The following is a 20710-nucleotide window of genomic DNA, read 5'->3' on the forward strand; positions in this document are numbered from 1 at the left end:
ATAGAACAGTTTAGGACCTATTTGGAAATGCAGTTTTAAAATACTGTAGTTTTAAGATATCATAGTTTATAATTGTATATATCATAAATACTACGGTATTGCTTTACCATAGTAAAACTACAATATTGCTCAAAACAACGATATCTGTTTGGTTCTATTGGAAAACAAAGTATATGTAGAAAGAAGAGAAGAAAACGGAGGTCTCGAGTGGAGTTTCAAAAACTAAAAAATACCACAGTTTTGGGTAAACCATGGTATTTAAAACTGAGTTTTGACTGTACAAGCCAAACATCTTTTAAGCTCTAATACTATACTATCATCAAATACCATAGTATTGTTTCAAAATTGCAAAAATACTACAATTCCAAACAGGGCCTTAGTTTCTGCGATCTGAGAGAAACTTAGCGCGTCAAGACGGGGGAAGTACAAAAGGTTACCTTGTTCAGACCAAACAGAGTGAGGGCGCCAAACTATTGCAGCATTCATAAAACAAAAAGGACAGCTTCAGCTAAGTGGTGAAATGAAAACAATACAAAAAAAAGGTATCAGTACCCCAACCATCTCACAGCCCTGAAGAGAATTGCCTAGGGTCTTGACAACACGTACATACGTATTCCTCGATGCAATATCGTGCAATACAAACAACCCCTCACACAAAAAGGTGCTAGGCAGCTCATAAGATACAAGGAGCACGCCTGAACAAGGAGTAAACCAATCAACACATCAGCAATGCTGCCTACTAAACTCTCATCCAGCATAGCCACCTGTTCCTCTCTTTTTTTTTCCTCCTTCCTTCAGGCTTCATCAGTACTCGGACGGTGAGATGACGTCGTCGATCTTCAGGATCATCTTCACCACCTGAGTGGCCAGCAGGATCTGCTGCTGCTTGCCAATCAGGGTCTCAAAGACGTTCTGCTCTTTCATGTCGTTGGTGCCTACATCGTTGCAGTCTATGCCGCAGTGGGGGTTGCTCTCCTGCAAAGGTGTTCAGGGATCGGTTGCCACACGATTTAGAAGTAATCCAACAGCGAGAAAACCATCTTTCAGCTCTACAGAGAGCTCGAGACGACAATAGATCACGTGCTGCAGCAACCACACAAAGTTATATCTAGCCAGACCGTATACGCGCGCCTATTGCTTATTGGTAGTGTGACACGTGAACTCAGTTAGAATAACATAACAAACCCAAGAGTTGGGCATCACCTGACTGTCTACCAAGACCGTATGCGTGCACTTATTGCTTATTGGTAGTGTGACATGTGAACTCAATTAAAATAACATAACAAATCCAAGAGTTGGGCATCATCTGACTGCCAAGAAAAAGGATCTAGAGTCCAGCTTAAAGCGAGGGTATAAAAAGTCTGATACCTTAACTTGCTGAGCTTTTACCGCCGTCAAGGTATCAATTGGCGACAAACCACTGTTTTCAGCCAAGGCCAGTGGAACAGCGTCTAATGCATCAGCGAATGACCTGATAGCGTACTGCAAAGAAAAACACAATCAGAAGCAACAAATTCCATCCTCTTATTTTCCAAATAGAAGCACCAAAGCCAACAGTTACCTGCTCAACTCCAGGGTGCCGATCTGCAGCAGTTTCAACAGCAATTGAGCAAGATATCTCTGCTGAGCCACCGCCGTACACGATTGAGTTGTTCCGGATCAGATTCCTTGCCACACAAAGAGCATCATGAAGACTGCGCTTGGTCTCCTCAATCATCATTTTATTTCCTGTGCAGCAGCAGTTAGTTTTATACAAGACTCACATCAGGACATATTCATCGAAAATGAACAATTCAAGATATGATCTAACAGCGAGCATAGTTATTGTAAGTTTATTGTCCTACAAACAATGTCTACAAATTTTGTAGTAAAATCACCATAGCAACAACTTCCACGAAAGATAGAATCACTTCCACTATGGAAAAAAGATGTGTTAAATAAATTTAAACACAAATGGCCTTGTAATGGAGATAAAACACATGTATATGTCGATATGAAAGAAGAAAAAAAGATAATGCATAAGAACATACCACCACGAATGAAGATAGTTACAGCTCTGGAATTGGCACACTGCTCAATGTAAAGCATCCTATCCTTTGTTGTTCCGAATGATTTCTCTCTGACTAATCCAGCCTAGCAAAAAAGAGAAAGCAAAATCGTGTAACAGATAGCTACTTGCAATACAGCAAAAATGACAACAGAATATTTTCTATGAATGTGCATTTAAAATGGAACGTGTTAAGCCATCAATAATGGCATGTTAATTAACCTTGACGAAGGTTAAACATTTTGTTTACTAGCCAGCTAAAAACCAAATCACCCTCACAAACTCACAGTTAAAACTCAGTACATACCATAACAACTCGACAACAAATAACCTTAGCTTTCTATGCAACTACAAGTTAATCAGAAACATTCAAACAGTTGCTTTTTAAATATGGTAAAATATAAGGCAAGCACAGTGTCTATGAATAATCCCTAATATTAATATTAATTAATATTAGATTCATGCAGACTGGGACACTAAGATTGTGTAACTAAACACTGCATCATCAACCTATGCATATTCCATATGACTGAAAATAAACTGAGTGTAATAGTGTATGTATAAAAAAGAGTGGTACCTTCCCAAGCTTTTCAGGACTCAACTCTTGGAATCTCGGAACAATTCGTCCTCCTGCAGGCAGTTATGTAAGGGAATGTCACCACAGGCGATTCATAGTCACATAAGAGTGAGATATAGCGGCATGTTGACCTGTTGCAATGGCAATCAATTCCAATTCAACACCACCAACCCATCTGACAGCTGGCAGATTTCTATGCATCAACAAATGATTGGCTTCATCATCAAAACCCCACTGACAAATAACCAGGGTTGCACCAGCATCCTACAGAAAATAATATGTGGATAATTATTCAGCAAAGCAAAAAACATAACATTAATGAGTACTCGAATACCCATAATGACCCATTAAAAGATTTGAAGGTGCCTTTCAAAATTCATTGTGATACTTGCTACAAAACCATGAGAAACAATGTAACTAAGCAAGATAACAACATAAATTATTTCAACTACGAATATCATGTCCAGAACAATATGATAGTTATGCACACAACACAAAAAAACATCATCACTCAGGTATCAACAACATTGATATTCTGTAAGACTAAAAGCAATTCAGTGTTTACTTTGCACTTCTGAACCATTTCATCGAAGTATTTCTGCTCTTGCTCACGCAGTGTCTGGAATTTCTCGACAGTATCAATGTCAACCTTATGCTTGGTCTTAGGCTTCGGTGGCTCAAATGGGCATGTCAGGATGGCAATCTTAGCATCCTCAATTCTCTTTGGCATTTGTGGATGGCTCATATCTTTGTCAACAATAATTCCATATACAAGCTCGGTGTCCTCCAGCTTCCCACCAACCTTGCCTTCTACTTTAATTAAATCCAAGTTAACATCCTTCCTCTCCAAATCTGCAACCGCAAGTACTGCTTTGACAGCAATCTCTGCCAATGCCCGCTTGCAACGGTTAACACTGTGGAATAAGAACAATAGAGACATCAGGCATGCTGTTCTAACCTACTGAAATCATTTTAAAGCAGCTACAGAAGGGGGGTGCAAACAGGGGTGATGTTGTAAAACCAAGGGAAAGGATAGTGTATTCATCATCATCGTGCAGAAAGGAGCTTCATAGAAAACGGTAAAAATGAGAAGCCAGGAGCAAAGACATATAGGTTAAGATCAGCATCAGCTTGACATTGAAGTGAACGATTATTACAGGAATGAATCAATGATTAGTAGATATTACTATGATTCAGAAAAAAAGGATTAGTGACATGTGAGAACCGATTAAATCTCCAAAATTATTTATGTTTGGTTGGCCCCTTAGTAACCGGGAACTGGGAAAGTGGCCACGTCCCTCGTTCCGGTAACGTTCGTTCCATTCCAGGAACGTGGGAACAATCTCGTTCCCGTAGTGTTAAAACCTAGTTTTAGTAGCATACTATGTACCATGTTCCCGTTCCTCGATCACATCGATCCAGGAACCTGGTTACTAAGTTTGGCCCATATAAAGAAAAGAAAACCCTGAAAAGTTACTACTTCCCTAACAAAGTTTTTTCCTGTTTTACCAAAACAACACAAAAAAAAGTGGTGCAACAGCACTTCACAGAGAAAAAAATCACATCACTCCTGTGAAAAAATATTAAGTATTAACCATAGATGTAGGAATTACCAAAGAACATAAATGAAATGAAAAGATCTGCATCACAAAGGCTGACTGATTGAACAGAATGTCAAAGATTTGTTACGACTTACATCTTTGAGGATAGAGTTGTCATGCATGTCTGAACCAGGGGCTCAATGTTGTCTGCACTGAACTCAAACTTTTCGGAGATTCGTTCTAGGTGATCAAAAGCTACCTTTGATGCCATCTCATAGCCTTCAGCAACCCTAATGGGGTGAATACCACGTTCTAAAAGCTTCTCGGCCTGCTCAAGGAGCGCCCCTGCCATGACTACCACACCGGTGGTACCATCCCCGATTTCGTAGTCTTGACTACGGGACAGCTCCACCATCAGCTTTGCGATCTGGTTGTCAACATCCATCTGCTCCAGGATGGTCGCCCCATCATTTGCTAGCAATTCACAAGGCAGCGCTTTCAGTAAGCAAGTAACTGATGAACTGTTTGTCAGTGAGATAACTCATATAAATCTGGGAAGTGAACTTGTAAAGCACACATCTTAAAATCAAAGCATCCTGTCAAACGGAAGCAGTGATAATATAATATCTATAAGAGTGAACCACCAAACTGAACAGCGAGAAGTAGATCACCTAAATTGTATAAATACTAAGAAAAAACAGAAAGAAGGATTGATTTGCGGCAATAGATGTCTTTCACATACAACTAGAAAAAAGTAATTCCCTTTTTGAATGGCAGTTCCCAAAAAAACGTACTTCGATGTCAAAAAAGCGTATTCGTAAAAATCTTTGGAAAAAAAGACTTAGGGCCTGTTTGGTTTGATGACTAAATTGCCACACTTTGCCATACTTTTCTGCCTAAGGTTAGTTCTTCAATTCGAACGACTAACCTTAGGCAAAGTGTGGCACGTTTAGCCACAAACCAAACAGCCCCTTATTTTTCCATAGTACAATCTTATTCTTTAGCAAAATCAAGATCATTTTCTAGGGGCAACGAGCATCCAAAACCAAAAGGTTTTTCTAGGCAACAAGCAAACAAATAATAAGATTTTGAAATAATCTGAATTGAACTATCCAAAAGAAATTCCAATTATTTAATATGAATGAATAGTTCGGATCAATTAATAAATGTACTTTTATGTGTCGAATTCCTCGGTACAAGACCATATGTCCAAATAGATTTATTTTACGGATCTTAAACTGTAGGAGTGTGTCGGTTAAGCATAACAGCAGCTAGATGTTGAAGTGTTGAACACGCAAAATTTAGATCTTCAAATGAAGACCCTATGTTCAACTTGATTTATTGCACGACTCCTAAAATGTGTGGGCGCCTCATTTGAGCATTGTAGCAGCTAAAGGGAGGGGGCGCAAAACAAACTTATGCTGACGATAAAATCGGATTACGTACGGACGTGCCACGATGGGAGGAAATAACAACTGCACCAACAAACTAGACACCACCTCTAAACCGGCAGCGTCAATACGAGCAAATGCCCCGTGGAACCTAGATCTCAAGGCGTGCACGCGCCACTCGAGAAACCCAAACACTAAAAACCGCAAGCCAGGCTAATGCAGGAGGTACAGTGCACGCAAGGAAGATAAAAAAAAAAGAAGGGAGGAGTCCAGCAGGTGCATACTGATGATGACGTCGCCGTCGGGGGACTGGAGCATCTTGTCCGCGCCCTTGGGGCCGAGCGAGGTGCGGAGGATCCGCGCGACGGCCTTGCCCGCGCCGATGTTGGCCTTCTGCGCGTCGAGCCCCCGCAGGCGCGTCTTCTTCTCCTGCTCCCGCAGGATGATGAAGGGGCGCCCGAACTCGTCGAAGGCGAGCGCCATGGCCGGCGCTCGGTCCGGATCCGAGGCGGCCGAGGCGAAGTAGGAGGCGGCGGCGGGGCGGGCGGCGGGGCGCGGGTGGTGGAGTGTGGGCGGGGAGGGAGGGAGGAGAGTGTGGTGGTTGTTCTAGGGGTCCAGTCCCGTACAGAATTTTCTTTTGGGCTTGGTGGGCTTCGTGGTCAGTTTGGGCTGAGAACCTGACTCTCTTTCACGGTGAGGCTATGGCCCATTAGGCCCAAACGTAACATGCTCCTGGCCCCACAGCCCCACGTAACTCGCTGTCGTGTGTCGTCCTCGCGCGCCCCATGGCGAATGCGGCCGCCTCCGCCCTCCGCGTCGTCACCGGTTGCCGGTCCCTCCAACTCATCCTCGACGCAGGCCGGCGGGGGCGGGGACACGTCGCGGCAGCGGCAGGGCCGGCCCGCGCGCGCCGGCTCCAACCCGCTCCTCGTCGTCTGCGGCTGCTTCAGCGTCGTCACGGCCGCCACTGCGTCGCCGTCAACGTCGTCTCCGATGTCCAGTGCTTCCGCGCTGGCTCCGACGTGCGTGGCCTGCTCCACTGCGACTTTCCCCTTCTCGTCGTCGCCCGCCCTGGGTCCCTCATCCGATGCGCTACCTTCCGCAGATATTCGGGGCCATATTCCGGTGCTACGCGGTCGTCTTCTCACTCTTCGTCGCCGTCCTCGAGACCGAGTCGGGGTTCATCATCCGGTTCTAGACGGTATAGGTTGCCTGGTTCAGTTAACTTATTGCAGCATACGTTTTGAGATTTCAGTATGTAGTGCACCGTCAGATTCGATTATTTGCTTTAGTTTGTTCTGTTGTTTTCTTAATCGGATTTTGCTGTTGCTGCCAATAAACGCTATTTGGTCCTTATTCTCCGCAAGTTAGGGAGGCTAGCATAGCATTTTATTGATTTTACTGACTTGCTGATTTAGTCATGTCTCCAATTGTTATACCATCAGATATTTGAATACTGGCTGGGAATGCTCCAGATCTTGTAAGTATTCTTTATGACCATATTTCTCTGTTTCCTCTAATTTTGTTTCCAAAACTCAGCGCTCAATCTGTGTATATTTATTTGAACGGACAATTGAGCAAACCACTTATGCTTAGTGCTCATTCAGATATAAGAAGGGTTTGTTATCCTTTTTTGCAAGCAATACAAGTGAAAGAATAATGTTACCACCTTGGTTCCATGTTTGACGGTACTGGAATGAAAATTTTGGCAATCCAATGTCCAGACCATAAATTCTAAGTAACAGCGGGTATTAAACGGATCGACCTCTTCACATTCACATTACATGCACCAAGTACTTCTGTCAGTTACATGCTGCATAACTGTTGAGATCATGAGCATTTTAGATGTTGAATTCCTTGTCGGCAAGCAATGCCACAAATACTGAAACTTGATCTTATCACGTTCCTATTCCTCTGTCTATTTCAACCCTTTTATTTTTGGTTCCTGGCAGTGTTGCTGTCATGACGAAGGCATACCCAAGTATTGAAAGGGGTGATCTGATTTTGCTCCAGGAGATTGCGAGCTACATGATTTTTGCTTGTGGAGCTGTCTATGTGATATCGGTAAGAAAGAATTTTGGATGTTCATATGTGTTGGAAGACTGTAACTGCATTAATAGTTCTGAAATTTTGGGCACAACACTGTTAAATGGCCAAGCATTAAAGCTCTTAGGGCACTAATGTCTTTATAATTTTCAGTCATCTTTTTGGGGAACCCAACCTTATTTCATAGTCGGCATAGCATTATGAACCAGTCGAATGCTTGTAGCACAGGCTGAAAGTTTTCATACAAACACTCCCCAAAATATTATCATGGCTATTCATGAAGTCCCTACTAGCTGTGTCTATTATAGGTCCGTACTGCGGCTCGAATGCTCGATCCCTGGCTTCGGCTACCTCGGCTGGATGGACGACTGGCTCCGGTCCCCAGCCCTAGACAACCTCCAGGACCTCGAACTAAACTCACACAGCCCTCAAAAGGTTGCTGTTGTTCGTAGGAACCGATCAGCTAGACGTCTCGGTGGTCTCCGCGCCAAGGTTGGGTGTTTTTGGGAAGTCTATCGCTGCTTCCCTAAACTCTATATCCCTACAGCATTACTTTGAGACACTGTTCAGAAAATAGCACTCATTTTCAAGCAATTAAAAAAACAGCATCAATTCGATCAAATGAATTCAGAAAACAGCACTCCATCTATATTTTTCATTTTTTTTATTTCTCAGCTCACAGAAAATGGACCAAATTGCCTCTGTCATTTTCCAGTCTTATTCTTTTATCTATTCAGTCCATAAGAACAACATAAATGCATACAAATATATGAGCACTATTTTTATATTATTAAAAATAGTGTTAAACATACAAATAAACACAGAGCTTCTATAAAGGTGGAAGTTTAGATTTAAAAGTTGAACTTCAAAACTATATTCTGGGATGGAGGGAGTATTTTTATAGAACATATTATTTTTTAATAACACAAATGATTGAAGTTTTTGAAAAAAAAACCACGTCAAATAAAAAAGGAACAGAGGAAGTACATTCGAAGACCTTTCGGTCAACCAAGTATGTCTAAATTTAATAGCTCGATGTTGAAAATACCTAGGTTTGAAGTTCGACAGTTAAATATAAACTTCTTCCTTCGTAAAAAAAATATTTGCCTATTTGTATGATTAACACTATAAAAATAGAGCCAGTATGTTTTATCTATTTATGTTTTTCTTATGGACACGAGATAAAAATGGGTTGTGAAATGAATATGGGTAATTTGGTCTATCTATATATGGTGTAAGCAATAAAAGAATGCAAAATATAGATGGAGTGTTGTTTTTCGAATTAATTTGGTGATCTTGGTGTTGTTCTACGAATTGCTTGAAAACAAATGCTATTTTCTAAATGTCTTCTCAAACTCCCCCCCACGACAGGTCCACCTGAGGTACATTTTTTCCCTCTCTCTCTTAATTCTTTAGTTTACACTATCATGGATTCATGGTGTCGTGTGTGCTAATCCATCTTGTGCTTAACTCAGGGATTACCCACTGTCAGCGTGAAGCTCCTAGCTTTATCTGGTGTCAAGCTCTCCTTGCAAGCGCTGATTGACGTGCTCAACTGCGTTCCCAACCTGGAGAAGCTGTACATCGATGTGATTCCTTCCTTCCTTCCTTCTTTCTTTTTTAATTAATTATCTGCCTGCCTGCCTGCCTTTGGGATTTTCAGGCAGCAAGTGTCTGCGTGAGGGACGGATGGTACCATAAACACCGGAAGCAAGTATTGCAAAAGCCTCACGCTGAGCAGGTGCACACGATCTGTCGACGGCCGACCCTTTCCAGAGCTAGTTTCAGTGGTAGCTAGCAGGTCTGGTCTCAGTAATGGCACCAATGAGATGGATAGATGCATTAGGTTTTCGTTTTGGTTTGAGATGACAAGTATCTTCTCCTTGTCCCTTCCCTAGAAACACTGTGATTTATGTTTTGTTTCAATGTTTTGTTTAGTTTTAGGTAAAACTGACAAGAGATTGTTGTCTGGCAGTGTTGCATAAAAAAACGCTGTAACTGTTGCTGGACAATTAGGAGTTAGGAGATACGTATACCAGTGGCAGTAATTGTGTTTTTTTTCACATTAATTCTTGCAGCAACAAAAATAGATTCTCCTCTTCTTCTTTCACTTGGTTGGTCGAATGGAGCAGGCAGTAGTATGGCTGCTGAACGTCGTCGTGTCAGTGTGGGAGGGCGGCGGCCTTCCCGCAGAGGATGGCGTTGGCGGGGATGGCGTACTCGTTGGAGAGGCTCTGCTCCGGCGTCCACACCCTGAGGTAGAGCTGCTGCCCGAGGTACTGCCGGTCCCACATCGCCGACCGCAGGTTCCACATCCCCTGGTTGTCCAGCGACACCAGGATCGCCGACCACCCGTTGGGGTACACCTGATGCAATGCAATGCAATGCAAGTTCAGAGCTTCTCGAGCCGATGAATCGAATCAAGTTTTCGTAATGCCAGAAAAAGTACCTGAACGGTGTGTCTTGCCTGCGCGTCCACCAAGTTGTACGTCTGCCGCTGCGTCTCATTCCACTGGCCATCGCCGTACCTGGAGAAAGAAGTCCACGGGCGTCAATGGTGTTTGACAAGGCACGGCACAGGAGAGGAGAAGCCAAGAAGAAAGTAACCCCAACCCCACCCACCCTACAACCCAGAAGTCGTATCCATCGAGGTGCCACGACTGCAGCTCCTCCTCCGTGTTCTGGAACACCACCTCCACGAACTCGTGCAGGCCGAGCCTGAGCACGGGCGTCCCGGCGCGCGGCACCGCCGCGGCGCCGTCGAGCCGCGCGGGGAGGCCGTCCCAGTCGATGACGCCGGCGATGTCGTATCTGTCGGCGAGCTTGAGCGGCGTGTCGGGCACGACGAAGGACACGGCGTTGACGGCGCAGCGCCTACGCCCGGCGCCGTCGAGGGAAGCGGAGCTGGCCAGCACCAGCGTCCTGGACGTCGGGATGGCGCCGTAGTGGAAGGAGCCCTGCGGGTTGGGGCGCGCCGCGCTGGCCGTGAGGTTCCACCGGAACGACCGCGCCTGGCCCAGCGACCAGCCGTAGCCGGGCGGCGGGGCCGGCGGCAGCGGGCCGGGCGCGCGGGCCGTGGCCCCCGCGTAATGCAGCGTGGCGACGGCCGTGAGCTCGGCGGCGGCGAAGCGCGTGGACGCCACCACGGCGTAGTCCAGCGGCGCCTGGTCCAGCGTGACGAGGAACGCCAGCGACTGGCCCGCGTGGACGTCGAGCGAGTCGTAGGCGCTCTGCACCGGGTGGGTGCCCTCCACCTCCACCAGCCGCAGCGCGTGGCCCTGCACCCGGACGTTGACGGAGGCGCGGAGCCCGATGTTGGACACCCGGAACAGGTACGTCCCGCCTTGGGCGCCGACGAACGGCGCGGCCCCGGACGCGGCGGCGCCGTTGATGAGCAGCGCGGCGGGCGGCGGGAGCGCTCCGCCGCCGCCGTCGTCCAGCGCGCGCCGGAGGTCCGCGTGCGGGGACGCGGCGGCGTACCAGTCGCCGACGAGCAGCGTGAAGTCCCCGGCCGGCGGCGGGTAGGGCACCGGGATGGCGGGCCGCTGGTACACGTTGAGCGCGCCGAAGCCGCCCGCGGCGCGGTGCAGGGCCAGGGACGGGAAGTAGAAGAAGGTTCCGATCTGGTCCTTGGCCTGGAAGCGGTACGTGTAGTTGGCGCCCGGCGGGATGCCGCAGTTGGTGCCCGCTACCCCGTCCTGCCACGAGTTCTTGCGCTGCTTGACGCCGTTCCAGGTGAGCAGGAACGGCTCGTCCAGGCTGTTGACCACGTTCACCACCAGGTTGTCGTTCGTCACGCAGTCGATGCGCGGGCCCGGGAACTGGCCGTTGATCAGGATGCCCTGGCGGAGTTGGGGGACCGGAAGGGGAGAAGAAGGGGGGAAAAACTGACTCAGGTGCAAAGCATGGAGGAGTTGGGGGACCGGAAGGGGAGAAGAAGAAAAAAACTGACAATGGAGGGCAGTGAAGATTATGTATGGAATGGAACGTACCTGCTGCGTGGTGCCGAGCGGGCTGATTGGCCCGTAGGTGACGGTCCAGGTGAAGTAGCGGTAAGGGTCGTCGGCGCCGGCGAGCGACGCTGCTGCCACGGCGAGCAGGAGGAGGAACGGCGCGGGCGGGGGTGCCGCCATTGCTGGCGGCGCGGGGAAGGCTGGTTGCTTGATCCCCTAGATCTGGAAGGAAGCAGCAGCCGCCAGCAGGCAGTGGAGTGGAGTGTGGGGAAGACGAGGCGAGGCAGGCTTTATAGCTGGACTGGTATGTGTTGCAGATTAATCAAATGCATGCGGAAAGAGAAACGCGCATTCGTTCGGAGCTTTGATGAATGCACAGCACAGGAGAGGAGGTGGTAAAGCAAAGCGGCGGGGGCGGTGGCGAGGAGCGGAGCCAGAGAGGCGTCTCCGCGTCCGGCACCGGCCGCCGGGAGCGGGACAGGGAGGGACAGCGTCGGACAACCTGTCTGTCTCGGGGATCAAACACACACACTCATCACACCACACAGACTGGTGGAGTTGACGACGGCCGGCCTGGGACTGGGAGGAAGTTCACCCGACACGTGAATCGGCACGGCACCACCACCCGTACAGCGGGAGGAGGACATGGACATGTGTGAGGACATCCGTATCGCCATAGTATAAAAAAAAAGTAAAACTAAGACCACTGCCATTTCTTATCATAAATCTGATGATTTACTCAAAGTATATATCGTATTAGGCCCTGTTTGGGAACAAAGTTTTTGAAAACCATAGTTTTTGAAATACTACAGTATACTTTGGTCATGACAATACCGCAGTTTTGAAAACTGAGGTCCAGACCTAAGTTTAGAAGAGCTTAAAACTACTATAGTATTTGCAATACTTCAGTTTTGAAAACAGAGATTTTAGCCAGCTTGCCAAACACCATTATGTATATAATACTGCAGTATTTGAGAATACTGCAGTATTCTTCCAAAACTGTGAAAAAACTTCACTCCCAAACACCCCCTTAGTGGCCGTTTCATTTCTGACCGGACCAAGGTGCCGTTTGGTTCACATATTGATAACGTAATGGATAACCAATAACGTTAGATCATGTTTGTTTAAGTTTAATTGTAATCGATACCATACTATAAATGGATACCTTCTTATTCAAATTTGTTATCGCCGGTATTCGAGTGTAAATCGTTACCGTTACCATTTACGTTACATTTCGTGAACCAAACGGCATCCAAGTAGGTTCATGTTGTTTTTGTTTTCCCTCCTCTTTGTGCTGTGCCAGGTGGAAGAAGAGCGTTCTAGCTAGATAGATAAATCATTCTATAGTACTACTACATAGCAGACTCTTAGCTTGGAAGGCAATAGCGCAAAAGGCGTAAAGCGGGAGAAAAAAAGAAGAAGAACAAGAGGAGGAAGGGCTTCAGTATTGGACCACGACTCCTCGAATTATGAACAAGTAATCAAGCACCTTTTTTTTGTTCTTTGTTTTTTCTTCGTAATTAAAAAAAGAGGACACGGATAAACTATTCAAGCACAAAGATTCGAGCGCTGAGAGTAGTTTGATGTACCGGTGTAGTACTTGTTATGTTAGCTGGAAATGATTTAAAGTCATAAACAATTTATGCTACTTGAATTTTTTTTATTTTATTTTTATGAGGGAGAGAGTTGTGGTCTAATTAAATAAAGAAAACCGAATGACTGATCCATGACACTGACGGTCTCTGCTGTGGGCTTTGATTAGACTGTCGCTGCATGCATGTGGCCGCTGAACCGTGTCGGCCGGCCTCTATATATACTACTACTTATACTTTTTTCAACCGTTCTCCCTAAATTTCTCCTCCTATATCTGACTCACTTGCCACGTCAGCGTTCTCTCTCTCCCTATATCTCCACGCTCTACAGCGGTTTCCCCTATATCAAACCTCTATACCTCACTACATTCATAAAATATTATTTAATATACCAATTTATCATCCATTATAATTTTTTTCTCTACTAACTATTGTTGTCGGCACAAAACCCAAAATTAGCACAGTGTAAGGAGGCCGGTTGCCGCAACTCCAAATGTGGCGGTTGGCTTCTCTTCCCGCTACCACAGTAGCTCGTAGAGGGAGTCAAGGGGGCAGCGATGAGGCTAATTGCAGCGGTGGACGCTGCCCCTCCCCCTCCCCTTACATGCGGCGCGTAGGGGCACCCTATGGCCACAGCGGTGCCCCTACAGCGCCCCCTACGTGTCGGTCCCCTTCTCTCTCCCCCAGATCTAGCGTGTCACTGTTCATCACCCTAAACACTGCACTGTGGGTCCACGAGTAATTGTTAGTAGATAAAAAATTGATAGTTGGTATAGAAAATGATATTTTATAGTGGTAGTGGAGTATAGGGGGAGTATTTAGGGGGAACCGCTACGAGAGATGAAAAAATAGAGGGAAAAATAGGGGGAAAAGTGATATAGGGGGAAAAATTTAGCGCTAACGGTTGCGGATAGCCTGAACGTCAAAAGGTGTTCCTATTGCCACTATTTAAGGGGAGGGGGAGAGGAGATGTGATGTGAACCGTTGAAGCTAGTCTTAGGGGGTGTTTGGTTCTGTGGACTAAAGTTTAGCCTGGGTCACATCAAGCGTTTGACTTTCAAATAGGAGTATAAATATAGACCCAACCAACTGTACTAGATTCGTCTCACTTTTTAATCTTCGGCTGAGAAATTAGTTTTATAATCCGACTACATTTAATACTCCGAACGGAGGTTCAAACATTCGATATGATAGGGGCTAAATTTTAGCAGGGGCAAACCAAACACCCCCTTACTACTACTACAAAGCATGTCTGCCTGACTATCAAGGCGCCAGCATACGGCGACATGCCTTTTCTTTTAGCCCTCTTTTTTTTCTTTCTGCTTTCCTCTATTTTTTACTTCTTTATTTTTCCTTTTTCGCCGCCGCCGATCGGAATAGAAACACGCCGCGATGTGTGCCGGCGATCACGGCATATATACGGCGCGCTGCAAGCTATAGGTAGGGATTACCCTTTTTCTTTTACCTTTTTACTGGTTTTATGATATGGCAAGGAAGCGTGAAGGAGCATCATCATTGTCGCTACTGTTAGTATTAATTAACCTTGTGTTTTCAACCAAATAAATAAAGTACTGTGGTTGCAGAATCGTGGAATGTCGACTCAAACCGTTATGTACGTACATACTACTTGCTCGGCCCAATCTGTAAACACTTCACCTAAATGGGCCAACAAACTGTGGACCAGGCTCTCACGGCCCTGTCAACAAATAATACGCTGCTCCGAGGCTACGACAAGTCCCATCCCTTTTCGTCCTAAATTACTATTCGTTTTTAGCTTTTAGTTTTTATGTCTATATTCGAGTAGATAATAATGAATATAGATTATATGGATCCAATAAAAAGCTAAAACAAATTTTAATTTGGTACATAAAGAGTAAGTTGTTGTAGTTGATTTTAGCTAGATTAAATTAACTAACAACTAATAGCTATTTGAGAGATGTAACCTGCAATTAGCTAATCTATTAGCGGATCCGTTCTCTCTTAGCTAGTTTTATCTGTTAATTATTAGTTTTAGAGGTTTGAAAATATGGTCTAAATCTACTAGAAAGTGCAGACTAGTCTTATGTTACAAAGCTTTAATCATCTTTTTTTTATATATCCACGTCGGGCTGAGGTCGCCGGCGGGGTCGGCCCGGCCGAGAGTGAGAATTCCAAATGTATCATATAATACGCCCTAGTTTCTCAAGCAGAATCAACGAGGATATCCTCATATCCCCTCCATTCTTCCCTCATAGTATTTATCTACACAACAACAACAACAACAACAACAAAAAACACACACAAAGAAAAGAAAGTGACCACCACACCAGACGGAATATGATATTCCGATTCCGATTCTTCTGGCCTGAACATTGCGTTGTCCGGTTGCGCACACCAGTACCACCCTCTCCGTCGAGAGCGACAGGCAGGCCGCCGATGCATCGACGGCGGCGAATATTCAGAGCTCGCGGCCCCGCCTCGTTCGTCCGTCCATCCATCCACCCAAGGACGATTCCAAAAGTCTTCGTCTCTGTCGCTGTGCACTGCCGCCTTTCCTCCGCCTGCGAGTAATTAAAGAACAAGAGGGGGGATTTCACGGGGATCCGTCCTCTGATCTGGGTGCGTCTTTGGTCCGCCATGCAGGGAGGGGACCGGCACGTTCGTACGGTCCAGCGACAGCGACAGCGACGGCGAGCTCGAGTTGGAATCCTGCCAAGAAACTGTTTCGCATTGTCAGCACTCAGCAGCGAGCTAGTAGTATTAACAATGCTGATCAAGGACCGGTGAGACGCTAACGAATGGACCGAGCCAGTGACTGACGGAGGAGGAAGAAGAGAAATGCCTCGAGATTATCCTCCCCCGGCTTATGTATACAAGCATTACTCTCTGACCGGCAGCGACAGGGATGGCATGGCTTCCGTGCTCGTGCTCCGTCAGCTCAGAGCCCAGATAATTCCTTTTTCTTCTTCTGTATATCTATATTATCTCTGTAAAAAAGAAGAGAAACCGGCTTCTGTTGCTTTATCCAAACACTACTGGTAGACGGTACAGTAGAGAGCTAGAGATTTTTTTTTACGTGCTGTTGATGATGGTGAACAGCAGAGGAGCAGGAGCAACCCTCTTGGTTGGTTGTTCAATGGTGGAATCGGGTTCTTTTCTTATTGAGATCTCTTTCTTCTTTGCTGCTCTTTCAGTTAGATAGACCTGAACGATACGTGCAGATGCTAATTAGGAAGTGTTTGAATGTATTAAAGCTAATAGTTAGTTAGCTAAAAATTACTTATAAAATTAGCGAGCTAACAAATAGCTAGTTAACTATTAAATAATTTAATAAAAATAGCTGGTAATTAAACTAATAGTTAGAATGTTTAAATGTCTTAAACTAATTTTAGCCACTAAATATTATCTCTAGTTCATTCAAAAAAACCTCTTACCAACCACATTACAGCCTGAGTAGCATGTACTCCTGCAACGATTCAACTTTTCAACCGGACTGTTCGTTCCGAGACGAACAGCGGAAGCAACATTTTGTTCAACGGCAACAAGAAGGCGAAGATGGTAATCGTCTAATCGACAACAACGGGTATGGGTGAACTCTCTCGGGGCGAAAACTGTAGCTCTGCCCCCAGAGCATGGATTAACAAGCCGCAAAACTGTAGCTAGTATCTCTTTCTCTTTGGGATGTACAAACCCGACGACGAAGCACCATCAGTTCTGATCTCGAGCGCTCAAGGCCCGCTCTCATCTCATCCCATCTCACTGTATGTATGTATGTATGTGTACAGACAGCTACACTACACTCAATTCCCCTCCCGATTCCTGAAGCTGCAACTGGTGGCCTCCGCCATGGCCCATGGCGATCCCCACCATGCCAAGAAACCTCCCTCCCCTCTCTAAACAGTGAACACACATTGGTGGCGCAGCAGCAGCAGCAGCAGCCTCTTCATCATTTCCAGCCATAGCTCTCGGACCGGCCGTCTTCCTCCTCGCAGCTGGCGGTGGCGGCGGACGAGACGGCGGCCACCGAGGTGGACAGGTGGTGGAGGGGGCCGTGGGGAGATCCAGACTGAGGGCTGCCTTGCTCCTGGGGAATCCACAGCCCTCCCACGAGCACGATCGGCTGGCGCACCACGCCGGATCCAGGCGCCCTGCGGTTGTGCAGCCGGTATTTCTGAATAAACATCGGAATTAGAGAATCCATTTCAGCAACCATCAAAACAACAGATATTCGTGACTTCCTGAGATGGATGAATGGAATGCCAAGTGGACTGAGCTGCTGCTGGATCGCTAACCTGAAGATGGCTTTTCACTTCGTCGTTTGTCAGCCCATCCACCTTCATCAGCTCCCTGATTTGCTTCGGCGTGGCAACTGCAGGCATGGCGTAGCATGAATGAACTCAATGTTTCTTTCTAATATAATATGGAAGGCAGCTAGCAACTAGGTAAGATTGGACGTGTGTGTTGGTGGCCCAAAACTGGCAAGAAATTCTGGTGAACTGGCATCCGAAGAACAAGGCAAGGCTCACCTTGGGGGCCACCGAGCTGATCCAAGGCGGCGACGAACTTGCGATGCAGCTCCGTCGACCAGCAACGCCGAGCCTTCCTTGCCTGCTGCTGCTGCTGCTGCTGCTGCTGCGACTGGAGCCCAAGCGCAGGGGCAGACGGCGCCATGGCAGCCGCCCTGGCCGCAGCTTGCGCAAATCCCACAACCTGGCGACGGCTCTCCTCGGCGCCGGCGTCCGCAGGAGGCATGGTCGCCGGCGGCGACAGCAAGGACGACAGATCCGGCACCCCGACGCGCGCAGCCGCAGCCTTGTCGTCCGTTCTCAAGAAGAGCGGCGCGAACGCCGGCGCGCCAGAGCCCACATCAGCCTTGAACGGTAAGAGAGCGCCGCGGGACCTGGCCTCCGGCGAGCACCGCCCCTTGTCTTGCTTCTGCGATCGCAAAGCTCCAAAACTTTTAGGCCCACCGACGAATCGAGCACCCGACAGCACCCCCACAGATCCTGTGCTGACTGAGCATTCAAGCAGCTGCACCAGCGATCGAATCGTGCCGTACCTCTGATTCCGCGTCCTCCCGCCCGGAATCGCCCGTCCAGAGCTGCGCCGTGCTCATCCACTTGCTCTTGTCCGCGGTGGCGCCGTCCGCCTCCTCCTCCTCATCATCAGCTGCCGCAGACGCCAGCCTGCGATCACTCCTCCTCCTCGTCGTCGTCTTCTTCTTCCCCGCCTCCTCCTTCATGACATCAATTACTGCGCACACGCCACCGCATCGCCGCATAAAAAAAACCGCTCCCCAAAATGGAAAGAAGCAGAAGGTATCCCAAATGAATCACAGGTGGGAAAAATAAAAAAGAGAGAGACAGAAGAGAGGAGAAGAGGTAGGTGCGCTCACCGTCGGCGAGGAGGCGCGCGCAGAGCGGGAGGTCCCGCTTGAACATCTCGATCTTACCCCGCTCCTCCTCGAGGCGGCGGATGCATGCGTCCATGTCCGGCGCCGGCGTGTCGTCCTTGCTCTGCCTCACGGCCTTGGAGGCGAAGTGCCTCAGATCCAGGCTCAAATCGGCGCCCATCCCGATCTCCATGACGTCGAGCCCCATCGTCGCGATGAATCCGTCGACGGTGGTGTCCTGTGTGCCCGAAGGAAGAAGTGCGCGGGCGGCGGATGGGAACGGAGGGAGGCCGCGGAAGGTGAGCTCCATTTATAGGGGAGCCGAGCAGGCGAGGAAAAAAACTGGAGATGGAGTGGTAGAATCTCCGAATCAACAACGACGAGTTTTCACGTCCGAAAGAATATTTTGTAATAAAGCCCCTATATTTGCAGTCTATTGTAAAATTAGTGCTATGCCTACTAGCATAATAACAAAAACGTTTGGCTAATATTTGGTAAAAATATCTCAATGCATCCTACAGCCCATTGCTGGTTTTCGGTCTCGCTTTCACTTGAAAAATCGCGTGAACGATTGTTTCTCTTTTAGTCGTAATAAAAGCATACGACAAAGCTTTTGCCCATCGTTCTAGAGGAAACAACTTAATATGAATCTAATATATTATTTGTCACAGAGGAAGCACTTTATTTTTGTAGGATAATTTCAAATTAGTACTATATTTGCTCATATACGTAACAATGGTCGGCCAAGATTTCGTATATCCTGGCTGAACTTCGGGTTCATTTTCAAATCAAAACCAGGATTAAGCTTGTTTTTTTTACTCCTAATAAAAACCCACGACGAAGCTTCTTTCACTATTTTAGATTTTTTCCCAGATTTAGTACATTATCTGTTGTAAGGGAAAACCGTTTGTGTTTGTAGAACTTTTTTAGTTTAGGAGTATACTTCCTATTATAATTTATAATAAAGGTTTTGATAACTTTTCATAGACGGGACGTACTGATTTTTGGGCTCAATTTCATCACAAAACCTAGATCAAGCCTGATTCTTTTATTACTTCTAATAAAAATCTACAGCGAGCCTTTTTGTCGTTATTCCGTGGAAAAAACTTTTACAACTAGTACACTTTGTTTTTTAAGAAAACTCCTTTGTGTGTATGATATATATAATAATTTAGTACTAAATTGATCTTTTTAATAAAGGTTTAGTTGGTGTTTCAGAAATAAAATATAATGATGCATTAACCGATTTTTAGGTTTAGTTTCATCTCAAAACCTAAACCAAACTTGGTTCTAATTACTCCTAATAAAAACCTAGAACAAAGCTTCTATTGTCGTTTTGGAAAACCAAACTTTTATAAATTTAGTACATTATATGTCATATAGGAAAACCCTATGTTTCTAGGATATAGTAAATCTAGTACTATATTTTCTCTTGTAACAGAGGTTCAGCTAACATTATATAAACAAGTCCAATTCATAGTCTTTTGCACAATAATAATAAAAGGTCTGGTTGACATTTGATAAATTAGTCCAATACATCTAGTCCATTAGTGAGTTTTTTAGGCTTAGTTTCACCTAAGAAACTAGGTCATCTATTGTTTCTCTTTTAGTTATAATAAAAGCATACGACAAAACTTTTGTCGTTTTTTTTCTAAAAGAAACAACATATTATGAATTTAGTACTTGTCATAGAGGAAGTTCCTTTGTTTTTTAGGACAATTTTAATTTTGTACTATATTTGATCATTTATGTAACAATGGTTGTCTAATATTTTGCAAGCAAGTTTCATGAAGTTACGGCTGGATTTCGGGCTCAGTTTCATCTCAAAACCTGGATCAAGCTCGGTTCTTTTTACCCCTATTAAAAACCTACAACGAAGCATCTGTCACTATTTTAGAAAGAAGTCTTTTATAGATTTAGTACACTATTTGTAAAGGAAGACCCCTTGTGTTTGTAGGATAGTTTTAATTTAGTACTATACTTGCCCTTGTAAAAAAGGTTTTGCTAACTTTTGATAAATAGGACTTAAGATATATTAGCCAATTTCCGGGCTCGGTTTCATATCAAAACCTAGATCAAGCTTGTTTCTTTAATGACTTCTAATAAAAACATATGACGAAGCTTCTGTCTTTAGGAAAACAACCTTTTATAACTAGTACACTAGTTGTTATATAGGAAAATTCCTTGTGTTT

General features: G+C 45.8%; 3 protein-coding genes and 1 pseudogene across 3 annotated transcripts; 1 reads left to right on the top strand and 3 right to left on the bottom strand.

The window, feature by feature from the left end:
- Window positions 1-481: 481 nt before the first annotated feature.
- On the bottom strand, window positions 482-6131 carry LOC100272988 (putative TCP-1/cpn60 chaperonin family protein). Its single transcript, NM_001147439.2, has 9 exons — window positions 5841-6131; window positions 4321-4639; window positions 3190-3538; window positions 2756-2888; window positions 2625-2677; window positions 2031-2133; window positions 1562-1728; window positions 1369-1482; window positions 482-975 (listed from the first exon to the last, which is right to left on the bottom strand). The coding sequence occupies exons 1-9, from the start codon at window positions 6037-6039 to the stop codon at window positions 805-807; spliced, it is 1608 nt and encodes a 535-aa protein (NP_001140911.1). The 5' UTR covers window positions 6040-6131; the 3' UTR covers window positions 482-804.
- A 129-nt stretch (window positions 6132-6260) lies between these two features.
- Window positions 6261-9665, top strand: LOC103631903 (uncharacterized; annotated as a pseudogene).
- Window positions 9666-9711: 46 nt separating this feature from the next.
- LOC103643803 (L-ascorbate oxidase homolog) lies at window positions 9712-12105 on the bottom strand. Its single transcript, NM_001320999.1, has 4 exons — window positions 11595-12105; window positions 10225-11444; window positions 10052-10130; window positions 9712-9968 (listed from the first exon to the last, which is right to left on the bottom strand). The coding sequence occupies exons 1-4, from the start codon at window positions 11733-11735 to the stop codon at window positions 9765-9767; spliced, it is 1644 nt and encodes a 547-aa protein (NP_001307928.1). The 5' UTR covers window positions 11736-12105; the 3' UTR covers window positions 9712-9764.
- Window positions 12106-16763: 4658 nt separating this feature from the next.
- Window positions 16764-18793, bottom strand: LOC100282329 (uncharacterized). Its single transcript, NM_001371850.1, has 5 exons — window positions 18522-18793; window positions 18186-18379; window positions 17653-18061; window positions 17419-17495; window positions 16764-17297 (listed from the first exon to the last, which is right to left on the bottom strand). Exons 1-5 carry the CDS (start codon window positions 18724-18726, stop codon window positions 17073-17075), a joined length of 1110 nt encoding a protein of 369 aa, NP_001358779.1. The 5' UTR covers window positions 18727-18793; the 3' UTR covers window positions 16764-17072.
- Between the last annotated feature and the right edge of the window lie 1917 nt (window positions 18794-20710).

Source organism: Zea mays, chromosome 7, assembly GCF_902167145.1.
Source record: "Zea mays cultivar B73 chromosome 7, Zm-B73-REFERENCE-NAM-5.0, whole genome shotgun sequence".
Classification (NCBI taxonomy): Eukaryota; Viridiplantae; Streptophyta; class Magnoliopsida; order Poales; family Poaceae; genus Zea; species Zea mays.